General features: G+C 38.0%; 1 protein-coding gene across 1 annotated transcript in view; it reads left to right on the top strand.

Annotated features, from left to right (window-relative positions):
- The window catches only part of LOC126458525 (serine-rich adhesin for platelets-like), a 188,351-nt gene that overhangs the window by 113,657 nt on the left and 50,466 nt on the right, over positions 1 to 24,228 (top strand). Inside the window, exons 3-13 of the mRNA XM_050095628.1 lie at positions 598 to 717; positions 3,515 to 3,819; positions 5,457 to 5,777; positions 6,392 to 6,935; positions 8,862 to 9,289; positions 10,181 to 10,647; positions 13,461 to 13,711; positions 14,314 to 14,382; positions 17,687 to 17,775; positions 19,110 to 19,502; positions 22,144 to 22,302. Of these exons, the coding sequence (XP_049951585.1) occupies positions 598 to 717; positions 3,515 to 3,819; positions 5,457 to 5,777; positions 6,392 to 6,935; positions 8,862 to 9,289; positions 10,181 to 10,647; positions 13,461 to 13,711; positions 14,314 to 14,382; positions 17,687 to 17,775; positions 19,110 to 19,502; positions 22,144 to 22,302 (3,146 nt within the window). The remainder of the gene's footprint in view (positions 1 to 597; positions 718 to 3,514; positions 3,820 to 5,456; positions 5,778 to 6,391; positions 6,936 to 8,861; positions 9,290 to 10,180; positions 10,648 to 13,460; positions 13,712 to 14,313; positions 14,383 to 17,686; positions 17,776 to 19,109; positions 19,503 to 22,143; positions 22,303 to 24,228) is intronic.

The following is a 24,228-nucleotide window of genomic DNA, read 5'->3' as shown; positions in this document are numbered from 1 at the left end:
CAAAAACAAATCCTTGTAAACTCGACAGTTAATGGTGTTGGGTAAATACATAATCGATAAAGACACTCTCCAAGATTCCCACCAGTTCCTGAACTGTGCTGAGTCACATGGTACACGCCCGCCAGTGTCGGGGTACACCTATCGCGACCTGTTGTCAAACTACAGTGCAGTTCCACAGATGCCTCCCGACGTCATTTTCCAGCAGGATGGTGGCGTCTGAACCCCTCTCCCCACTGTCGTGGGAATGTTACCACATTTCTCCATGAGATGTTCAATAAGCATTGGATCAGAAAAGGGGGGGGGGGGTGTTTCCCTTTGTCTGACCCCCTCGGTCTCCCAATCTGACTCTGCTCGATTTCATCGCATGGGGTTTATCGAGGACAAGGGTTCGATTTGAGACAATGGATCTACGCTACAGCAGAGGCCATAACACCTGTCATGCTTATGAACGTGTGGAGTACCAATTCGATATCTGTCGAGCTACAAATGGTGCCCACGCTGAACTATATAACATGCATAAAAGTGTTTGAGCTCCCAGATACAATGTTGGACAATAAGAGGGGCTACTGAGTTATGCTGTGTGTGGTGGTGTTTCAGCACCAGTGCCAGTACAGCTGGGTGCTGCGGACCACTCACCCCTGCCGCCGCCAGTTGGGTACCAACTTGTGAGGGACCCTCTCTCCGGACACCTGCTTCTCATTCCTGCCGCCAACATAGGTATGTATGCCATGTATCGACGTGCGCTACTTGGGTTGCTGTCGTCTTTCCCATTGTTCTCTTTAGTACTACACGTACAGTATGACTCGGCACTTTTCTCGGGGGTGCTGGGCGCACCACGTGGCACTTCAGCTTTTGCAGGTGAGAAAGTCGTGGGGGAAAAAGCTCTGCGTCCTGCTCACAGGTCGAGCAGCGTATTGGAATCAACAAAGCGTGTCCCGTGGCTAACCCAGATCCGTCATCTGGTTGGTAACTGCACGCTGTATTTTTTTCTAACAAACATAACAGGCAGAACCAGTCTATACTGGCCCAGTCACTTGATTTCCAAAGTTTCTCCACTCCCAGAAAAGTGCCATGTTATATTGCCTGTATAACATTTTCTCCATTGGTTTTCCGTGTGCTTCTCTGGCCGTGTCCTTGATTTTGTGCACCTTGACACAGGCCACCAATTCAGATTTGTACTAACTCCATCTTACAGCTTTTTTAGCTCATTTAATCCATAGCATACTGTTTACTCGTATTCTGACACATCTACATTCTCCCCGTCTACCCCTCTCCCCCACTTCATTCCTCGCCAACCTACCTCTCTTGCTTCCTGCCTCCTGTTCCTTATCCCAACATCCTCCCATCTTCACACCTTTTCTGTTCCGTGCTGGTTCGCAAAGGAAAAGATTCCATTTAGCAAGCATTCGTATACCATAACAGAGCATAGCCAATTGACATTCCTTTCCCAAAAGTTTGCACCCCTAAAAAGTTTGTGTGTGTGTGTGTGTGTGTGTGTGGGGGGGGGGGGGGGGGGGTAGAAACGGCAGTGGTCATTGTAAAGTACCATCCCACCAGTTCCCTGAACTATTTTATGAAAAAGGTGGAAAACATACGTAAGGATGGTATAAAAGTCTGCCCCTACAAATACTAATACAATGCTGTAATCTTTGCTCCACCAAACTTGGGAAATTGTTTTCAGGAAAAATGTAATGTAATATTTTGTAAATATCTTTGTCTGGTGCATCCTAGCGGAACCACACATAGGCTTTAAACAGTTGGCACCATTACTAATAGGTAGCCAAAACATCTCGCTAATAATGTTTTAATTTGTTATGAGGCATCCATAGAGACCAGTTGTGCAGATCACAGTATGTCTACAAGAGAAGTAAAAATATAGTGGACAACTGAATCGATCTGTGCTCACCTTAGTCAGGTTCCTAATAGAAACAGCATTAAGAATGCAGCTGAGCAAACATGCAAAGCCAACCAAGAAGTTGTGAACCGAACTGTCAACAACAAGCGTTTAGATAATAAATGCTTGTGCAAGTGCTTCATTGCACACTATTCTCAATCCTTCGTTGTGTTGAAGACACAATTACTCTGGTGTAGCTCCTTTTGATTGTTCTTCAGAAGTTTTTATGCCCTTCTTTCTGTCAATCTTCAGCTCATTTCTAGATTTATTGTTTAAACTCATTTCGTGGACATAATTCTACTGTTTCTATAACTCCTGTTAAGATTTACTCTGTTCAGTGTAGCAAATGTTGTTCATTGCAAAATGCATTCTTATTATTCCAACATCTATCTGTTCTTCATTCATAGTCTATGGAACTTACTTCTTTGTGCCAGAGTTATTTTAACAATCATTTCAGAATTATTTAATAATGATATTAATCACCCTTAGTTACATATGTGAAAAAAAAGTATGGTACCAATTTTCTTCCACTGGTCATTTCTTTTATTCCCAAATACATTTCCAATTTTCTTTAATCATTTCCTTGGTTTAACCACCAATTCTACCCAGTATTTATCACCACCCACACTGCTTTTGTAGGCATTCCTCCACTACCCTCCTCTCATGTTATTGAGCTGACGTTTCTTGTTCATCCACCGAGCGAGGTGGCGCAGTGGTTAGACACTTCACTCGCATTAGGGAGGATGACGGTTCAATCCCGCGTCCGGCCATCCTGATTTAGGTTTTCCGTGATTTTCCTAAATCGCTCCAGGAAAATGTCGGGATGGTTCCTTTGAAAGGGCACGGCTGACTTCCTTCCCCATCCTTCCCTAATCCGATGAGACCGATGACCTCGCTGTCTGGTCTCCTTCCCCAGACTACCCCCCCCCCCCCCCCCCTCCGTCTTGTTCATCTTGGTGAACTTTAAAAACCCACTCAACCTCCTCTTTTACTTATCATTTAAACATTGTGACTCTTCAAGCTTTACTGGCAGATATGTTGTAAATAGTCTTCACGGGTTGGCCGCCACATCACATTGTGCAAATTCCACAATATTTCCTAACCACCAACCAGGTTGAACCACCTGAAGATGTCAGACAGTTGCTCCAAGGAAATATTGTGGAATTTGCACAACATGATCCAGCGGCAAACCCGTAAAGACTATTTACAACATTTAAACTTTATTCAGAAAATCTTGTCACTTCCCCTGGTCTGTTGTGCAGATCTCTGATCTGCCAAATTGCTTTTTGAGGCTGGAATATACCTATACTACATTTTTTACATAAACTACTTATTAAATATTATATTTTCATAAATTCTGCCACTCATCAGACAGTGAAAAAGATTAAACCAGGAGTTCAAATTCCATTCTGGTGGTTAGTTATATGCTCACATAGCAAACGGGTTTTCATTTCCTTGCCACTTCCTCAAAACTTATCACAATCTCTGGCAGCAACTGTAGGTGGATAAATGTGAGAGTGAATGACCCATCCCTGGTGCCATTGGTGGAGGTGGCGATTCCTGTTCCCTCGCATCTTGACATAGTTCGTCGGACAGCGGGCTGCGGTCCGTGTTTTGCAGAGCACCTGCAGCGGGCTGTTCTGTGGTCTGGTAGCTCCGCTACAGCTGCGACAGGAGTGGGTGTGGGTGTGGGTGTCGGGTTTCCCACACTTCAGCCACAGCAGCCACAGCCTCAGCAGCATATCCAGCTGTTTGAACATCCACCGGAAACTGCACCTGCAACCGCCGCAGCAGCTGCAGAGACCACCACAACAACGCGCATCCTTGTGCAACCGCAGTTTACACTGACAGCTCATGCTACCGCAGCTGCTGAGCAGCCGCAGCCTGCACACACTTCCACTAAGAAGAGGACCACTGTAATCAAGGTGAACTATGAAACATTGGCACCCTTCTAATAGCATTATCTCTGCTCTAGAGTCTGCCATAGAGATTTGTGCAATTTTATAGTGTCATGAAATATGTAAAACATAATATTTTTCTTCATTTGTTCCATTCAGAGCAGACAAGATATTTCATTCCATATGAGGCTCACTTGTAGTAATTATGTTAGTGAAGCCACATTCAAAACAGTTCTGACTTTATGAAGCCATTGATTTAGTGCTATACATTGATAATAATCTCATGAACCCATAATAAGTCACCTAGAGTAAAACTTTCGCGATTTGGCACCAACCTATATAGGGAGGAATGATCATCACGATAAAATAAGAGAAATCAGGGCTCGCACAGATAAATTTAATTGCTGGTTTTTCCCATGCACCAATCGAGAGTGGAATGGTAGAGGGACAGCTTAAAGGTCGTTCATTGAACCCTCTGCCAGGCACTTTATTGTGAATAGCAGAGTAATCATGTAATGTAGATGATGACACAATATTTCCAGTTTTTTAAATAGTGTGGGAGATGGTTTTACTCACATGTGTAGGTACCATGTTTTAGAAAAGAGGACATGCCTACCATTCAGGAATTACGAAATACAGGAATTTCATTTAGCACCATATTCTCTTGTGCTTTGTAACTGGGGTCCCTCATTAGCATATTTGTCCAATGGTTTACTAATATCTTAAGAACAGATTAACTCATAGGGTGTCTTACATTGCTTTTGACCAGTCCAGAAATGTGGTAGTCAAATTAATTCAAATCACAGCAGTCGGATTGTGTGACCACACTTCATAATGGGCTGTCATTGCTTTCGCTGCTTGAAAAAGGCAAGTGAAACTTGCAAGAATATACCTTTACATGTTCTCAAAAGTTCCAGTAAGTGATGTTAAAGTCCATAAGCAATAGGTTCCAGACTAGTGCCACTGGATTTAGCTATGGTTTGAGGAATTAATTGTGTGAGCAAAGTGATTTGAGTTCTTGCAAACTGTGTTGATGTCAGATATTTAACACAGTTTTAGAATCTTGAAAATGCCACAATGTTATGGAGGTAACAATATTTCAGAGACAATCTTCTTGTATATCATAGGGTGTCAGCTTCCTTAGCGAGAAGTTGTTGTATTGACTTGAATTATTCAGATAGTTTCCTAGCATGTACACCATTAGTGTGATTTCACAATAGTCATTACTCACTGTGCAATTTTTACCAATTATTTTCTTATGATAAAAGAACACTGAACTGATGAAATATGAGTGATGAAGTACAGTATAATATATGTGTAACACTGGAGAATGCAACATGGTATTCGCATGTCAGATTATAAAGAATATTACATCGCCTCTCACAACTTCATTATATTTGATACAGTTTCTTACATTAGCAAATGTTTTTTTCTGCTGATATTCATTAAATACTCCATTATTTTGATTTAAGATGTGTTGTGATAAAATTGAAAAGTTTTCTTCAAGCTAATGAAAACTGAACAAAGCTAAATCCTAAAATTCTGAACTATTGATAATTGGGATGATACTTCAAATTGTATTATTACTTGATTTTGCCCTAATATTTAATAAAACAAATGACTTCTTCAAAAACAAACTGATAACCAATGAATCTATTACATAGGTTGAAGCAGCAGACTGTACAGCACTGGAGGTCAAGGCGCCTACACTCACCCGCGCTGTTAGTTCTGAAGTTACTACCACAGCACCAATCTTCCCGGCAACCAACATTGCAACAACTCACTTTTTTTATGAGCAGCACCCATCAGCTGCTGCTGCCACAGCCGCAACAGCCACTGCAACAGCAGTTGTACAGTTGTCTCACACCCCTCAGCCCCCGACTCAAGTACCATCTCAACCACAGCAAGCACAGTGTCTACCCCAAATGCAACAACAGCAGCAACCATCTGCTGCAGTGCAAACAGAGACTGGGAAGAGATCTCAGGTAAGAATGCAAGCATATTTAAGTTTTAAAAATCTGTTATTTTCCAAAGGGTATCACAGAAATGTAGACTACTTTAGTGAGCACAGAGTTCTTACTTGAGAAATATAAAGCATATTACATGTGAAATATTTCACGCAATGTAAAATAATAAACACTCTGCTGGGGTAAGACAAATAATGGTGTTCCGTGGGTTAAATAATTTTGTTCTCATTTTCTTTATGTATGCCAGTGACATTTGAGGGTTTATAACAGATTACTGAAAGCCCACAATAGCAGGTGTATAACAGAACCTGTGTGTGTGTGTTGTGTGTGTGTGTGTGTGTGTGTGTGTGTGTGTGTGTGTGTGTGTGTGTGTGTGTGTTGGGGGGGGGGGGGGAGACAGCTCTTGGTTGTATCAGAATCACATTTTGCTGCAAATGAATATTCATCCATAAGCCATTCTGCAAAATGTCATGGAATTCCTCAGCGACATCTGACTGATATCCACAAAGACAAAGAAGATTAAGTACTTCACTGCTAAGGTGATACAAATTTTTTGCTTTTATTATTTTGTCTAAAGTTGTGTGAATGTAATACAATTTTTAGTCACTAAGATGAGCTAATATACATTTTAGGCAACATCACCAGTAAATCCTGCTGATGCCTGCCTTACACCACCACCAGAGGTAGCTGCTTCCCATGGTGAAGAGGCTGAGGATCCTGGTAGTCAACCTGGACAACCTCCACCAGGTCTGGAATCAGTTGTCACTGTTGCTGATGCCAGCAACCAGACAGATACTCCACCATGCAGTGAAGATGAAACATCAGCTCAGCAGCAGCAGCAGCAACAGCAGCAGCAACCACCTGTCGATGTCAGTGGACTAGAACTTTTGTCAAACAGTATTGAGCAGTTTGAGAGGGAGAGGCCATCAGAGCCCAACACACCTGTGCCGAACCCACCAATACCCATCTCACCAGTTCCTACTATTGTCACTGATGCTACTCCTACTTCAACTTCTACACTGAGGTCACCAGTTCCTACAAGGGTGACAACTCTGGCTGATGAAAAAGCTGTGGAGATGTTGCAGATGCTCTCTGTGCCAAAGGTCCAGGAGACAGACAGCGACAAAGTGGAGTCTGAATTGGATGGCTGCTCTGTGCCTCCGGAAACTGCTATTGGTAAGTGTTAAAATTTCTGTTAGTTATTTGCATAATCTGTGGTTCACAGCTACCTCCTCTTGCTATGATGTAGGAAGAGGAGTCAGTTTTACAATGACAATACACACTCGCAGCAAAAACTATGCCAGAAAGCTGAATATGTACACATTTGGAAATTCTTCTATGGAATCTGTAGATCACAAGAATAAATGCCAGTGGGGAATAAAACTTACTTACTGCCTCATTGTTTACTTCTGTATTTATGCACCAAACTTTTACAAATGTATATGTTTGCAATAGCCGATAGTGTTCTGTGTAAGATGTGTGTCATATTGGAACATTTACTGGCAAAGACACTTCTGTCTCTTTGCAAGTCAGTTACTGTAACATACATCTGTTTAACATAACTTTACCATTAATTTAAGCATTGTATCATGTGGTACAGGAGGAGATACACTCCGTAAGAAACACTAAAGGTTTTGTCAGTATACTCTTCTTTTTACATGGTCATTGGTCACATGTCAGTAGTAAGGAGCCCTCTGTGAGGTTCGAGAACGTGAAAATGTGTAGTTGCACACTCTAGCTTTGCACAGGTTAAGACTCTTTGTTTGACAGAAGGTCTTCATAGCTGATGGTACTTCCTTTGAAAGTTCTGACCTGAAAGGCCATGATCAGTGTCTAAAATTATTTACTGACTTTTTTGTACATCGGTCAGTAGGCCTGAAGCTTTTATGGAAGAAGTCTTGGTTTTTACTGTTCAATTGCTGCATTACTTTCCAAGAAAGGGCAGAGACACTGTATCGAACTCCATTCAAGCACAAATTTAGTCTTTCACAAAAGTTTGGGCTGTTAATTATTTTCATTATTAGAACAAAGCATACATCACAGCTTGAAATATTGCCAGTTGTTTCATTATGTATGTTTTTATCCTGCCTCAATTTTTGCTGCAGCTTATCATTTTAGGGGTCTCTGTTCTAACTACAATTTTGCCAATATTCTTGTAGCAGTTCACCTGAATTCTGCCTACTCTCCATCTCTTATATTCCTGATAATTTTCTTCTTGTTTCTTATTTTATGGAATATTTTGTTTTAACAACGTAAACTATGCTAATAGTAATTAAGACAAACATAGTAACCTGGCTTGCGAATGTACATTTAGATAGTGTACATTGTTTATTTAGTTATTTAGCTGCATGTGAGTTATCTTCTTTTTTGTTACAAATGGGTGTAACACTGTACTGTAACTCTGAATCGAACTTCAAATGAGGAGTGGTGTAAATTAAAAACAGATTTAAAAGAATTTACTAAGCTTAAATGGTTTATAATGGGGTTAGGGAAAGAGCAAGCAGAGTGACTTAAATGAGTGAAGACTTCTTCAGAAACAGAATTATTGAGTTTCAGCATGTAAAACTACTTGGTTTTTCATTAAAAAGAATTCAAAAAAGAATCACCATACCTCTTCGTCTGAAAAACTGAATCCTCCACCTCTTCAGTGTACTATTATATCAACATTTGTCAATAAATGTATAATTCGAAGCCACAATACATTTAGGACATGTTTTAAATGAAGAACTGTATTTTTTTTGATTCTGCTAGGTGTGTTATATGGTTTTCCACATTTTCAAACTTTTTCCCAGATATGCCACATATGGCATTGTGCCAGCTTGTCCTGTAGTTGTGATGAAATATATAGTAACAGTTCTTCATATATCCATCGAATGGGAAGAACAACTAAAAGTATGGTGGACAGAGAATTGTCTTCTGCATTGACTCTAGGATTGGTTCTATATTGTGGATACAGATATAGAACACAAATGAAGCCAGATAATTCAATTATTGCCTAACTTCTCTAGAAAGATGCTGTAAAATTTAAAAGCATGTATTTGAATACTGATATTCTGATTCTGTACAACCACTTTATAAGTTGTGTACTGCGTATGTCTGCAGTTACATCAAGCACCAGTGATCAAAACAGCAGCACCACCAGCAGCGGCAGCAGCACTTTTACAGTGAGCACAACAACCACCACCTCCACGACGACAACCACCACAACCAGCATCAATAGTGATGGCAGCAGCAACAACAATGACATCGACAATGGGTGTAGCAGTGTCAGCATCGTTGCAAGCAGCAGTAGTGTTAATGGTGTTCTTGGTGGCCTGGGACTTTTGTGTGCTCTTGCAGAGCAACGAATTATGGAAGAAGTAGGACACAACTTGTCAAAAGATCAAGATGTAGAGCCTGATGACAACACACAGGAGCTACCGAAACCAGTCCACCAGAGGGCTTCATCAGCAGACTCAGGCGTAGATGTGAATCGTAACTACCGCACACGGAAACTGGACAGACAGTGCAAGAAATCAGCTGCTAACAAAGTAAGTCATTGTGTTTGCTGTCGGCATTTATTTTCACAACTACAGTATAAATTAAACATTGGGGAAGCCGTAGGAGAAAGATAGTATGAAAAATTCTGGACTATTCATGACACCAAGTTGGTGATAGTAGGCTGTGATAAGGTATTGTAAGTAACAGGAGTATCTCCACTTGTAAAGAAAGATAATCTTCAATTTAAATAAAACTGTCATGGAGGACATTTGACTGAGAAAGGCTTGAGCAATACTTGATTGCAGTGCCTAATTTTGAGGGTAAAAACTGAAGTTGTGTAGTTGCTAATGGCGTAAAGTGTGTAATGTGTACTAATGCACTTATACAGAGATTTCAATGTAAATTCAAGCAGCTTTTAAGTTGTGTGTGCTGTAGTTCGATATTCCCACTTGTGAGTGTTAGTCATATTTTTAAGTTTCATCTCATAATCTAGTCTGATGGCATTTGTTGGCGTATATCATTCAATTTTATGGATCTGAAAGAGATTTTGATTTATTCAAGAGTTTGGAAAACTTTCTTATAGTCTCTTCTTACAGAAAGCTGATCTCATATCTTTCTCAGCTTGTGTGATACATGTTGAAAAAGTCAGAATAAAATCCATAATTCACTATCTCTCAATCTTTCCAAAATTATGTATAAGTGCCTGTATATCATCTTAAAATTCACAAGCTACAGTTATGCCCAATATTACTTTAACATAAAATTAGTTATTTTTATGTTAAAATTGTGTTTTATTTTGGTTTTTTGTTGTTTTAATTCCTGGTGATATATAAACACAGATATGTTAATTTCATCTGATTAAGCCTTTTGGCTTTGCTCTTGATTTTTACAGTATTATTCTTTATTTATGTATTTCTGACAAAGTTATACATTTTCTTTAGCAGGGACCCCAGTACCAGGTGTCCTCTTCTGAAGCTACCAGTCCTCAAGATCAGCAGCACAACACAAACATAGCTGGAGCTGCAGCTGGTGGCTCATGTATGACTCAGTCACCAGCTACAAGCCCACAGTCCAATGAAAGCATGGGTCCCATGGAGCTTAATATGCGAATGCGACTGGCCGACTTGCAACGACGCTATAAAGAAAAACAACGTGAATTATCACGCCTCACACCAAAGAAAGCAGAAAGTACCCTATTAACTGCTGGAAACAATACTCCAGTGGCAACTACTTCTCCATCAGAAATGGGCGTGAGTCCAGCTTGTGCAGTTACAAATAATTCCAGTGCAAATGTACAGCAAAGTCCAGTCAAGAGAGGCCCTGGAAGGCCACGGAAACGTTGCAACAGGCTGACACCAAATTCACCTCAAAGAAATACAGGCAGAGTCTCTGCTTCAAAAACAAACAGGTTTGTGACACAGCTCTTCTCTCTCTGTAGAAACATTGTTTACTATAAAATATCATCAGTTGTGGAAACTGATAACTGTTACTCAACAGTATGAATTTAAGAAAACTGCACCCATGACAGGCATTAAGCCAGTTGTTCGCAACTTCTGTTAAAATCTAATCAGTGATTTGTCACAGTTGGACATAAAAAATAGTGCAGTTCCCCACTACACTAACAATTTGGTCTAAAATTTACTGATTATCTGTTTTTTAATTGGAAGATTTGACTGCAATGTGAAATTGTTGTTTCCTTATTTCTAAATAGTAATAGTTAACTTCGATCTCTAACCCACAGGATAAATTTTCAAGTTTTTGATCAATATAGAAATCCAGTGAACTGGCATATGTTAGGTTCTGTTATTGGTTTTAGGTAGTTACCGTAGACAGAAGTTGTATTGATGTACATATGGACTGTTAAAATTTGGTGTCACTAGTGGCTCTGAGTTTTGATGTGGTTTACACAGTTAACAGCTATACCATATTGCTGTTCTGTATCTCCTTCCTATCAGTTCAGAGAAGAACTATGAAGCATTAGAAAATTGAGGATCATTTTCACAATATTCAGCAACTGCAAAAATTGCAAATCTTATATACATTAGTTGTGTACTTCTAAAAGAGACAAATCCATTGTAGTGCACAGATTGTTTGAAAACTTACTATTTCCATATGAAATTTTTCTAACTCGCCATCTAAAAAAATGAGTTTGGCTGATGTGAACATCTATTGTTTGTGGTAAACATTTAAGAGTGCGGGCAAAAGATTTCTAGCCTAACAAATAAAGAATGACAGAAATTTCATAATACCAGTTATTTTTCTATATAATACCCGTGTACACTAATACACTTGCGGGCACACTCAGATAACTTCTGCATACCATTCAAATAAAAGGTCTTAGATTTCGAGTCCACCCAAGCTTTCAAAGCATCAATCGCTGCATCATCATTGTCAAATCACCACCCTTCTGATGGAGCCAAATCTGGAGAATATGGTGGATGACGTAACAATTCGAACCTGCAGTCACTCAGAGTTTCAAGTGTTGCAAGAGCTTTGTGTGCTGGTGCATTGTCCTGATGCAAAAGATCTCTTTTTCGTTATCTCTTCTCACAAATGGCACAGGAGGGTGCAGTAGTATGATGCATAGATAGTTACACCCTTTTGCAAGTAGCCCCCCCCATAATTACCCCTTCCGCAGCCCAGAAGACCGATGCCATCACCTTACTGGCTGATTTTTTGCACCCGAAATTTTTTTGGGGTAGGGGATGAAAGTGTTTCCATTGTTCGGACTGTTGTTTTTCTCAGGATCAGTGTGGTGAACCCACGTTTTGTCCATTGTCACATACCTTGCAAGAAAGCTGTCTTCATCCACTTCAAATTGACGAACAATTTCTTCACAACACTGCACATGCTCCCATCTCTGATCTGCATTCAAGTCTTTTGGAACCCACCTAGATGAAATTTTCTGCATTCCCAAAATATCCACAACAATGTCATGAGCACACCCATGGGAGATTTCAAATGTGGTTTCAATGTGCTGCAATGTTGTTAGACAATCCTGCAAAATCGTATCGTGAATTGTAGTCACTGTTTCATCAGTGGCAACGGTGACAGGCCTTCCGCTCCTTGCCTCATCTTCTACTCTTGTTCTTCCATTTTTGAAGTTGGACACCCTGTTTTTCACTCATGCATAAGATGGAGCACTGTCCTCAAGTGTATGTTCGCATGTCCTCCGCAATTTCCTTGAGCGCCATTCCCTTTACATGAAGATATTCAATCACAGCAAGCTTCTTGATTCTGTGGTATTTGCCATTTTGCTTATACTACAGTATACAATGCATCCTAATGACAAAACTAACGAAGCTGGAGCTGCGAAATTTGACTTGCATACCCACAAAGGGTCACCATAAAAGTAGGCGGTGTTGTACGTGTGAGACATTATGGTAACTATCTTGGGCTAGAAACTTTTTGACCACCCCTGGTATTGTTAGTTTTTGACAGTGTAACTCATTACCATGTTTTCCAATTAGGTGTCAGAGTTACATGTCCCCAGATAGGGTATTTCATACAATAAAAAAGGAATTGTGAAAACGTACCATCACACAGTCATTAGGTTCTGATGCTATGTTTCTGGGCAAGATCTGTCACATGAACAATTTAAAGACCACTACTACCAGTTTAATAAAAGAGAAGCTACCATTCAAAATGTCTGAAGTAAAATGTAGAGTGTCTTTTAAATAGCTGATGCTGCAAAGAAATCGAAAAGAGTTTTTTGATATATCATTAGAAGAAGCCCTTAAGAGTGTTGTGATGAACTTGACAACAATGTAAATAATGAAGTACAGTATCTTAATGAACCAGTTTATTAAATTATTATTTGTTCACTATGTTAAAATGAACTAGAACATAGCTGCCACAAAATAATTAATTTATCAGTGTTCAGTTTTGGGGAAAAAATGTGGTTTTTACATATTTTTATTTGGAAGTGAAAGCTCATAGAAATGTTTTTCCTCCATTGTATTATGTATCTAGAGTTTATTTGTGAAATATAATTTTGAAAGATGTCAGGAATGTTTACTGTTAAAGTAATTTGATAAAATGTATGTTTTGGACTTTTTTTTAAAAAGATGTTGACATTTGTGGAAACAGTCCTCAGTTATAATGTTCATTCCTTTTTGTGTTCTGTTCTGCTGTTGTACTTATGTGTACTTCAGAAATGTAACGAACACATACCACTGGTTTGTTTCCATGTGCCCTATTAAATTTGTGGTTGGGTTACAGAGACTTACCACCTGTATTGGAGAAAGTAACAGAGCCACCTCGTTTGAAAGCATCAAAGCTTGATATTTTGAAGCCACCAACACTCACGGCAAATCGCCCAAAACTGAGGCCAGCAGCTATATTGGCAGAAACACAGATGCCCCAATGCAATGCCAGTTTAATGAAGACAAAACCCAAAGTTAACGGTGACATTTCTGGCACAACCCCTAAACTTGATGGATTATTTGGTTCAGATGCTGAGAAACATAGTGGTAAGTACATTTTTACAACATTTTATTTACTGTATCAAGAGGAAAATTTTTGCTCTGTAAAGTTAGTCACTGTCAATACTGAAGGGTGTTAGAACAGATGTATTGCCTACAAACACACACACACACACACACACACACACACACACACACACACACATATTAATTTTTATTTAAATTGTTATTATAAACCATTAGCAAGTTTTTGTTGGTTAAATGTATTAATAAAATTTGAGAATGGTGTTCATCATTCAGCCCAGAATTGAAAATGTAAGTGTTGGAGTAATTAAGATAGTTCATCTTCCATAACTGTCACTCTTCTCAGTGTTGTTCAGTTCAGAAAATAACTTCATCTTCTGTATTAATGACTCTTCATATAAAGAAAATAATTTCTTTGTTTGATAGAATAATGCTACCACAATAGCATTAATATTGTTGTTGTTATTATCATCATTGTTATTTTTGGTTTTGAATGTATTTCATAGTGTGCATGCACTTTGACTGTTTGTCAGCCCACATTGGGACCTCCTACAAGACAGAATCGTTCCAGTTTGCTTGGGACTGGCTTGGTATTGGTGCTTTAGTTCTGTGTGCTTGATTTGCAGCCTTTTCCTTGTGCCGCCTCCCGTGTCACACATTTGGCTCGAAACCTTCCTCGCGCCTCCCCAATCCAGGTGAGTGTATTCTGGCTCGGGAAATCCGCACTTTATCCAGACCTCCACAGTAAATGCCTGCTCTTAAACTAATGTCCTTCGTTTACTTTACACTTTATCTTAAAAGTTTTGTGTTCTTAGTACAATAGTAGATTAATGTATAGCGTGTCCGTATTAATAGTGTCCAGTTAATGGAGTAACTTTTCTACTGTAAGTACAATACATTGATCAGAAGTGAATCGAAATAAAACCTTTTAGTTTATCATCATCTGCTAAATGATATTTTTTAGTTTTGTGTAAGTGTGTCGTAAATGAATTATTGGATTAGCAGCTTATGTGAAGCTACAGAGACAGTCATTCATAGATGTTGTTGCCATTTAGCACTAAAACAGTCGCGCACATTCCTGTTAAAGCAGCTTCTTTTTCTTTGTTTTAATCTGTTGTGTCCAGATGAGTTTGTTGTGACTTATCAAGATATTTCAATAGTTATACAACAATGCAGAATTAGAGGAGGACAGTCATTCATTTAGCAGTCCTGCAATAATTTTTCTGATCATCTACTGAGCACAGTCTAACCTATGGAGCTAGGAAAACACTGTCTGAGTAAAAACTCATAAAATACTTGTAACTAATGTAGTAACAATTATGTGCATGCGTTTTCTTTTATTATATTTTGTTTACACTGAAATAATTAAAAGTGGTTCATTATAGTTTGGGTTACATAGCATTCAGAGAAATGACTGTATGTAATCTGTATTAAAAATTATATGCTCATTAGCAGTGAATGAACATACATCGTATTTTAGGAGAAGCACTGCGCGAAGGAAATACTAAATGTTGAGTCATAGGAAAGTTACTAGCTTCCTCAGCTTTAAGTTAAAATTTCCAGAAGTGCAATGCTCGCGAATGAAATTTTTAATTTTAGCTTAGTGAGCCACAAGTAGAGAATTTGTGTTTGGTTCCATGAAATTTTTTATTTGAAGTGCACAATCATCCATTATTTATGGATTTATTCTAGTTTATGTCAGCTGTTTCTGTTTTAATGGCTTCATATTTGAGATTACCTTCAAATATTCTACACTACACCTTGCTTAGTGATCATGTTAATTGGAATCATAAAATTTGTAAAATTATTTGAATGCCTTCATGTAGTAAACTGACCAATTGCCCTTTAACTTAGATAAATCTGTTTAGAAAGTATATCTCGTGGTCCTAATACATTACTTCTTGAAACATTTCCTCGCAAATGCAACAAGGTCCAGGTAACATGAAACTTATTAATGGTTAGCTAATACCCTACTACAAACTCCTCATGTTGTTGTTCAGGTACCAGTTATTTTCTTTCTGGTATGACCAGTTTAAGCAGCTACTATAACACCTTCAAAAAACACATTAAAATAATAAATAAACACGAAAATTGAAATTATAAAGGGAAGATTCCATCCGATTCCCCTTAATTACACATTTCAAAGACTTTTAATTTTTTATTAAGTTTCTATTAATTGAACTCTGTCAAGGACAGTGTTGTTGAATTACAGACCCATATCACTAACTTCGATTTGCAGTAGGGTTTTGGAACATAAACTGTGTTCGAACATTATGAATTACATCAAAGAAAATGATTTATTGGTACATAGCATGGATTCAGAAAATATCGTTCTTATGAAATACAGGTAGCTCTTTATACTCATGGAGTAATGAGTGCTATCAATGGGATGTCAAATTGATTCCATATTTTTAGATTTCCTGAAGGCTTTTGACAGCACTCCTCACAACCGTCTTCTAACCAAACTGCATGGATACGGAATATCACCTTAGTTTTGTGTCTGGATTTGTGATTACCTATCAGAAAGGTCACAGTTCATAGTGATAGACTGAAAGTCATCAAGTAAAACAGAAGTAATACCTGGCTTTCCCCAAGGAAGTGTTATAGGCACCGTGTTGTTCCTGATCTATATTAACAACATAGGAGACAATCTGATTAGCTCTCTTAGATTGTTTGCAGGTGATGCTGTCATTTACCATCTTGTAAAGTCATCAGGTGACCAAAATGAATTGCAAAATGATTTAGTTAATATATCTGTATGGTGCGAAAAATGGCAGTTGACCCTGGTTAAAGAAAAGTGTGAAGTTATTCACAAGAATTCTAAGAGAAATCCACTAAATTTCAATTATGCAAAAAGTCGCACAAATCTGAAGGCTGTAAATTCAACAAAATACTTAGGGACTACTGTTACAAATAACCTAAATTGGAACGATCACATAGATAATGTTGCGGGTAGAGCAAACCAAAGACTGCGATTCATTGGCAGAACACTTAGAAGGTGCAACAGGTCTACTAGAGAGATTGCTTACACCATGCTTGTCCGCCATACCCTGGAGTTTTGCTGTGCGGTGTGGGATCTGCATCAGGTGGGACTTACGGATGACACTGAAAAAGTTCAAAGAAGGACAGCTCATTTCGTATTATTGAAAAGTAGGGGAGATAGTGCCACAGACATGATACGTGAATTGGAGTGGCAATCATGAAAACAAAAGCGTTTTTCATTGCGACAGGATCTTCTCAGGAAGTTTCAATCACCAGAAGTTTCAATCACCAGTTTTCACCTCCGATTGCGAAAACATTCTGTTGGCATCCACCTACATAGGGAGAAATGATCATCATGATAAAGTAAGAGAAATCGGGTCTCACACAGAAAAATTTAAGTGCTCGTTTTTTCCCACGACCATTCAAGAGTGGAACGGAAGATAGACAGCTTGAAAGTTGTTCATTGAACCGTATGCCAGGCACTTTATTGTGAATAGGAGAGTAATTGCATAGATGTAGATGTTCATGAATATGTGTCACTGTTTATGTATTGGGCACTCATATAATAGTTTTTATTTTGCAATTTTCTAACATATCTTGGTTTAAACAGAAGTATTAAGTCTACCCTTTTATAGGTTATGGTAATAGAAAAACAAGTGCTCTTGAGTGAGCATGTTTTATCCAATATTAGGATGAAGTTCTCTGTTATTAAGTACTTACATTATCTGGTAACCAATGATTATACATAAAATTGACTTTTCATTCATCATTTATGCCTATCGGTCTGTAAATGCTTTATCAATTATGTAAAAGATAAATATGTTGGTTATTTTTTCAGTACATTTACAGTCTGTTAGACAGTTACACAAATTTTCAGTTACATAATATTTTTCATTCTTTTATATTTGTCTGAATGATGTCCAGTCACTTATGTAGCAAAGATATGTTACTTTTTACATACATATAATTATGAAAACTTAAGGAGCAGCCTTTAAATTGATGCCTTAACTTTCTCAGGAGACTGTGATGTGCAGTCCTGGTTTAAGATGTCGGAAAAGCCACCTGTTGTCCTCAGACAGCAAGAAAAGGAATTGTCATCAGTTGAGGTGAGGCCCTGCTGTTCTTAAACTAGAATTGTGTAATTGAAACACTGATGGAAAAAAATAAATAAAAAATAGTGTGTGATTAACTATTGTGATATATTGTAAGAATATTTAATATGTTCTCCTCTATTGGACTATGTTCTCCTCTGTTGGACAGAAACTACATGTTTTACGTAACAAAATAATTCTCATCTTCCCTTTCACTGTAACATTTATAATCACACATTACTGTTGTGAGACTGTAATATTAGGTCACAGGTATTAAGTAAACATGTATATTTTGTGATACTACAATAAACCCTCCTCTCTCCTTCTGCCCACCTCCCTCTATTAGTTTCTGTCTTTCTTTACATGTCTCTCTCCTTTCATTCAATAGTTTCTTAATGGAGACAAAGTGTAAATATGTCTATAATAGTTTCCAGAATGAGATTTTCACTCTGCAGCGGAGTGTGCGCTGATATGAAACTTCCTGGCAGATTAAAACTGTGTGCCCGACCGAGACTCGAACTCAGGACCTTTGCCTTTCGCAAAGGTCCCGAGTTTGAGTCTCGGTCGGGCACACAGTTTTAATCTGCCAGGAAGTTTCTATAATAGTTGTAAATTGTCTCACTCTTGGTAGATTATCGGTCACACTATGATATCTATAGTGTCAGTGATTATAAAAGTGTAACATTAGTTCATATGATGGAGGGAACATCTGACATTACATTAGATTATATTTAGTTTTCATTCCATAGACCAGAAAATGAGATGATTCTTGTGGGTGTCTAACAAATCAGAAAGTATAACATAGAAAACATAGAAAGTTTGAATATAATACTCACTTCCTAGATCATTTCTCAGGAGGTTGTCAAAATATGAGAATACATTCCAGTAGACTGGAACTGTTTGTACTTGCAGAATTAATGCACTGTTAGGATGAAACATTGTCATGCGTTTTTAAAAAGTTTATCGCACACAAAGTACCTAATCTTGACTCTTGTGACCAATTACTGTCAAAACTGAACTCTTAAGATATTTTTACCCAATCTGGTCTAACAGTATCTGTTAAGATATTCATCTGTAGAGTAGATGGTATTGCCTACCAAAAAGTTTTTCGGACTCTAAAAAACCATGCTTTATCTGAAACCGAGTAGCTGTCAGAAAGCGGTGACTCTGTTTGAATACAGTTAATGTATTTTCATATGTGCAGAGTATGTATCTTCTTACAGGAAGATGATGAGCACCATGGACCTGTAAAATGAAATTTTTATGATTTAGTTGTAGTTATCAGTAAAACATTAACAGTGAAATAGTATTTTATTGGATCTTAACTTTCTCTCTCAAATTGTTTTCAGGGCGCAGATGCTGCAGTATTATCTATTGCTACCACTGCTACAACTACTTCAGTAGTGTCTATGGCTTCTATTACTACTTCAACTACTACTACAACTACAGCTACTACTACTACTACCCCAGTTTTATCTTCATCAAAGAAGCGAAAAGTTGGTAGACCAAAAAAACATTTGCTTGATGATGGGAAGGTTGAGACCACAGAAATGATAGTAGCAAAGAAACCAAAAACAAAGAATGGTCTTATGGGCTTTTTATTATCACACCCAAGGCTTGATAGCACTTTAAGTTCCCAAGAACAAAACAAAACCGCTGCACATATGATTTCAACAATCAAGAAATTGCCTATAACTGACCACAAACCAAAGATAAGACCAAAGCTGAAGGCTGAAGCTAAGGTGAGTTACAGACATTAATTTTTTAAATAGTTTGAGTACAGTCCAGAAATAACAAAATCATTCAATAAGAAATTTTAGATCATCATAAATGAAATTATTTGTAGAAAATAATTGGATAATATAATGTGCTCAATGAACAGTGAATTTTGAAAATGTACCCCCACACTGCATAAGCAGCCCTTTCACCTTCCTGATATGATGGGCTTTGTATATAATATGTGAGTATTAGCTATGTGGTATGACCAATAACAGCACATTTGTGTATTGTCCCATGTTGATACAAAAATTGAGGTTTTATCATGCAGTCAAATGTACTGTTCCATGAGTTGCACATATGGTCATCATGATTGAGATTTCGTGATTTTTTTTTTTTTTTTTAGCCCACAAAAGATATGAAAGTCACTAACCCTTCAACAAATCTTGCACAGGACATATGTTGTAGTAAGCTGCAAGTTGAAAGGTACCTTTTCATTTCAGAAAATTTGCTGAAATATCAGATATACTCAGTTCACTAGGTGATCATAATTTGGAGCACCTGCCATACTAATAGGATAAGAGAGTAATGTTTCATTAGACCAGTAGATATGTTTTCCAGTAATCAAACATCTCATTTATGTATTTGTACACCAAACTAAATGTCATCAGTGTTGACTGTGACTCATGTTCGTTAGAGATATGATCTTGGTTTTATCCATTTTATATTGGGTGGTCACTGATCTACTCTGCTACAACTGACAGAACATACAGGTCACCAAAGCAAGTACTCATGCCAACTATGAAGCTTTTGTGCCTTACTTATCCATCAGTTTGTCATTTAGCTGTGCTGATACTTAAGCTATAGTTGTTCCTAAAACTCCCACAAGTGAAGTCACAAGGCCATATTAGCTGCCCTTCATGAAATAGCAAGAGAACCAATTTTTTCCACATGACAATTAAAACCCAATTATCTGTTGACAATGGCAGAGTTTATTATTTACTGAAGTGAGATATAATTCAGTGATCATTTGATGTATATTTGTAATTGATCTCAGGCAACATCAAGAGTTTAATGAAAACCATTGTTCAAATTACGTTTTCAGTGAGGTAAAAAATTAATGGTCACTGTTGCAGTTGGCTTGGAATAGTGTGGCTTTTGAAAACTGCTAATTCACAATCTTCCATTTGTTCATATATATCAGCTGCCCAATTCATTGCTTCTACATCTATACCCATTCTGCATCTAATCTACATCTATTCTCTCCAAACCACCATGCGGTGCATGGCAGAGGGTACATACCATTGTACCAGTTATTTGGGTTTCTTCCTGTTCCATTCACATATCGAGCATGGGAAGAATGATTTTTTTGAATGCCTCTGTGTCTGCAGTAATTATTCCAATCTTATCCTCACGATCTCTATGTGAGCAATACATAGGGGGCTATAGTATATCCCTGGAGTTATAATTTAAAGCTGTTTCTTGAAACTTTGATAACAGACTTTCTTGAGACGGTTTGTCTGTCTTAGTCCTCCAGTTCAGTTCCTTCAGTATCTCTATGACACTCCCCCATGGATTAAACATTCCTGTGACCATTCATGCTGCCCATTTCTGTATATGCTCAACATCCACCATTAGCCCTGTCTGGTATTGGTCCCACACACTTGAGCAGCATTCTAGGATCGAATGCATGAGTGATTTGTAAGCTCTCTCTTTTGTTGACTGATTGCTCTCCCCTAATATTCTACCAATAAAACGAAGTCTACCACCTGCTTTACAAATGACTGAACCTATGTGATCATGCCATTTCATATCCTTGCAAAGTGCTACACCCAGGTATTTGTATGAGTTGCTTGATTCCAACAATGACTCATTGATAATGTAGTCATGGGATACTATGTTTTTTTCGTTTTGTGAAGTGCAAAATTTTACATTTCTGAACATTTGGAGCAAATTGCCAATCTTAGCACCACGTTGAAATCTTTTCAAGATCTCACTGAATATTTATGCAGCTTCTCTCAGATCGTAAGTCACTGTAGATAACTGCATCATCTGCAAAAAGCCTGATGTTACTATTAATATTGTCTGCAAAGTCATTAATATACAACATGAACAGCAAAGGTCCCAGCTCCCTTCCCTGGGGCACATCCAAAGCTACTTCTACATCTGATGATGACTCTCCATTCAAGATAACATGCTGTGTCCTCCCTATGAAAAAGTCCTCAATCCAGTCACAAATTTCACTTGATACCACACATGATCGTATTTTCGGCAATAAGTGTAGGTGCGGTACTGAGTCAAATGCTTTTTGGAAACCAAAGTACACTGCATCTACCTAAAATAGTTGGATTCTTTTCTGCAGTTGTTATTTAATCTTGGTACGTGTGCCATTTTTCTGTTTTTTTGCTAAGCAGCTCTTCTGCTGTAACTGCAACAGACTTTCAAACATATCCTTCTTTTTGGATTGGCAATATGTTCATGGTGCATTGATGTGACCCAACACAGTAGTAATTCAAAGTTTGTGATTGACAGTGGTTGTACTCAAAGAAATGTTTTACTTAAATAGTGAACCAATTTACTGTCTGCAGTGCAGTGCACAAAATACTGAATGTGAGTGTAAACATGAAAAGTAGCTAATTAGTGTATTTAAATTTTTTTGATCTGCAGGTGAAAACCTGGTCTTGGGCAGATGATGATGACAATGATGAAGAGAATAATGATGATAATGATAATGAGCATGATTTAGAATGGAGATCAGAAAACATGAGGCCAGCAGTGAGCAAACAAGAAGTGAAATACATTCCATGGGTGAACAAAAGTGAGAAGGTAGCCACCAAACATTTATGGATTCATATTTGTTTTAAATCATAGCAACAGAATTTACTGCTTGTATTACAGAAATTATATTACCTCATGAGCACATAAATTCTCTCTCTCTCTCTCTCTCTCTATTTGTAATAGAAAAGGTTGATGCTGAAATAGCATCAGGTGGGTTAGGAGACACCAAATCTCCTTCTTGAGAGAAATAGGCTGATAAAACATAGGAGAATGTAGAGGAAAGATGTGCAGGAGATAGAGAAAGGCAAGTTACTAAAATCATTAAACAGAAGTGAAACCAGGCTCGGGAAAGAAGGACCAAGAATCATTTAACTAACCACTTAGATTAAAACTCCAGCATTTGTTAGCTGGAAACATGAGAATGCAGTCACAAAAAGAGAATACAGAAATTCTGAAAAAAAATTGTAAAGATTATGAAGGATACATGAAAAAAAATGTTATTGGTTTAGGAAAAGTAAACGAAAATACTTTTAAGGAAATATCAAATGGGTTTGCTGATAGAGTAACTGGTAAACTCAAAATTCAGTAATAAGGGTAGGGAACTCAATGATAAGAAAATTGTGTAGTTACAATGACATAAGCTATTACAAAATTCTGATATTTGTAAATAAAGAGGAAAAAAATTATGGGACTTGAAGCATTATTTCACACTTATTTTATATCTGACAATACTTAATATTTGTTTTCCATCAAACAAGTAAAATATTCCTGCAGTGATAGTAACAGATTTCAAAAACTGTGCAGAGGTTAGTAATACTGTGGTGTGAATGTTTTGGATGTTGTCAGTTATGTCAGCTGTAGAGCTAGTCTTACGGAAAAAGTCCATGTTTTGTTTGGCAATAAAGAAAGTTACAAAAGGGATCCACACTGATCTCAGATACTGTGACTGTCAATGATCGAGGTCAATACGTTAAGATCAAAATGTTGTTGTTGTTGTTGTTGTTGTTGTCTTCAGTCCTGAGACTGGTTTGATGCAGCTCTCCATGCTACTCTATCCTGTGCAAGCTTCTTCATCTCCCAGTACCTACTGCAATCTACATCCTTCTGAATCTGCTTAGTGTATTCATCTCTTGGTCTCCCTCTACGATTTTTACCCTCCACGCTGCCCTCCAATGCTAAATTTGTGATCCCTTGATGCCTCAAAACACGTCCTACCAACCGATCCCTTCTTCTAGTCAAGTTGTTCCACAAACTTCTCTTCTCCCCAATCCTATTCAATACCTCCTCATTAGTTATGTGATCTACCCACCTTATCTTCAGCATTCTTCTGTAGCACCACATATCGAAAGCTTCTATTCTCTTCTTGTCCAAACTAGTTATCGTCCATGTTTCACTTCCATACATGGCTACACTCCATACAAATACTTTCAGAAACGACTTCCTGACACTTAAATCTATACTCGATGTTAACAAATTTCTCTTCTTCAGAAACGCTTTCCTTGCCATTGCCAGTCTACATTTTATACCCTCTCTACTTCGGCCATCATCAGTTATTTTGCTCCCCTAATAGCAAAACTCCTTTACTACTTTAAGTGTCTCATTTCCTAATCTAATTCCCTCAGCATCACCCGACTTAATTAGACTACATTCCATTATCCTTGTTTTGCTTTTGTTGATGTTCATCTTATATCCTCCTTTCAAGACACTGTTCATTCCGTTCAACTGCTCTTCCAAGTCCTTTGCTGTCTCTGACAGAATTACAATGTCATCGGCGAACCTCAAAGATTTTATTTCTTCTCCATGGATTTTAATGCCTACTCTGAACTTTTCTTTTGTTTCCTTTACTGCTTGCTCAATATACAGATTGAATAGCATCGGGGAGAGGCTACCACCCTATCTCACTCCTTTCCCAGCCATTGCTTCCCTTTCATGCCCCTCGACTCTTATAACTGCCATCTGGTTTCTGTACAAATT

The sequence above is a fragment of the Schistocerca serialis genome, chromosome 2 (genome assembly GCF_023864345.2).
Source record: "Schistocerca serialis cubense isolate TAMUIC-IGC-003099 chromosome 2, iqSchSeri2.2, whole genome shotgun sequence".
Taxonomy (NCBI): Eukaryota; Metazoa; Arthropoda; class Insecta; order Orthoptera; family Acrididae; genus Schistocerca; species Schistocerca serialis.
The sequence above is the reverse complement of the archived record's forward strand: the minus strand, read 5'-3'. Positions and strand labels throughout refer to the sequence as shown.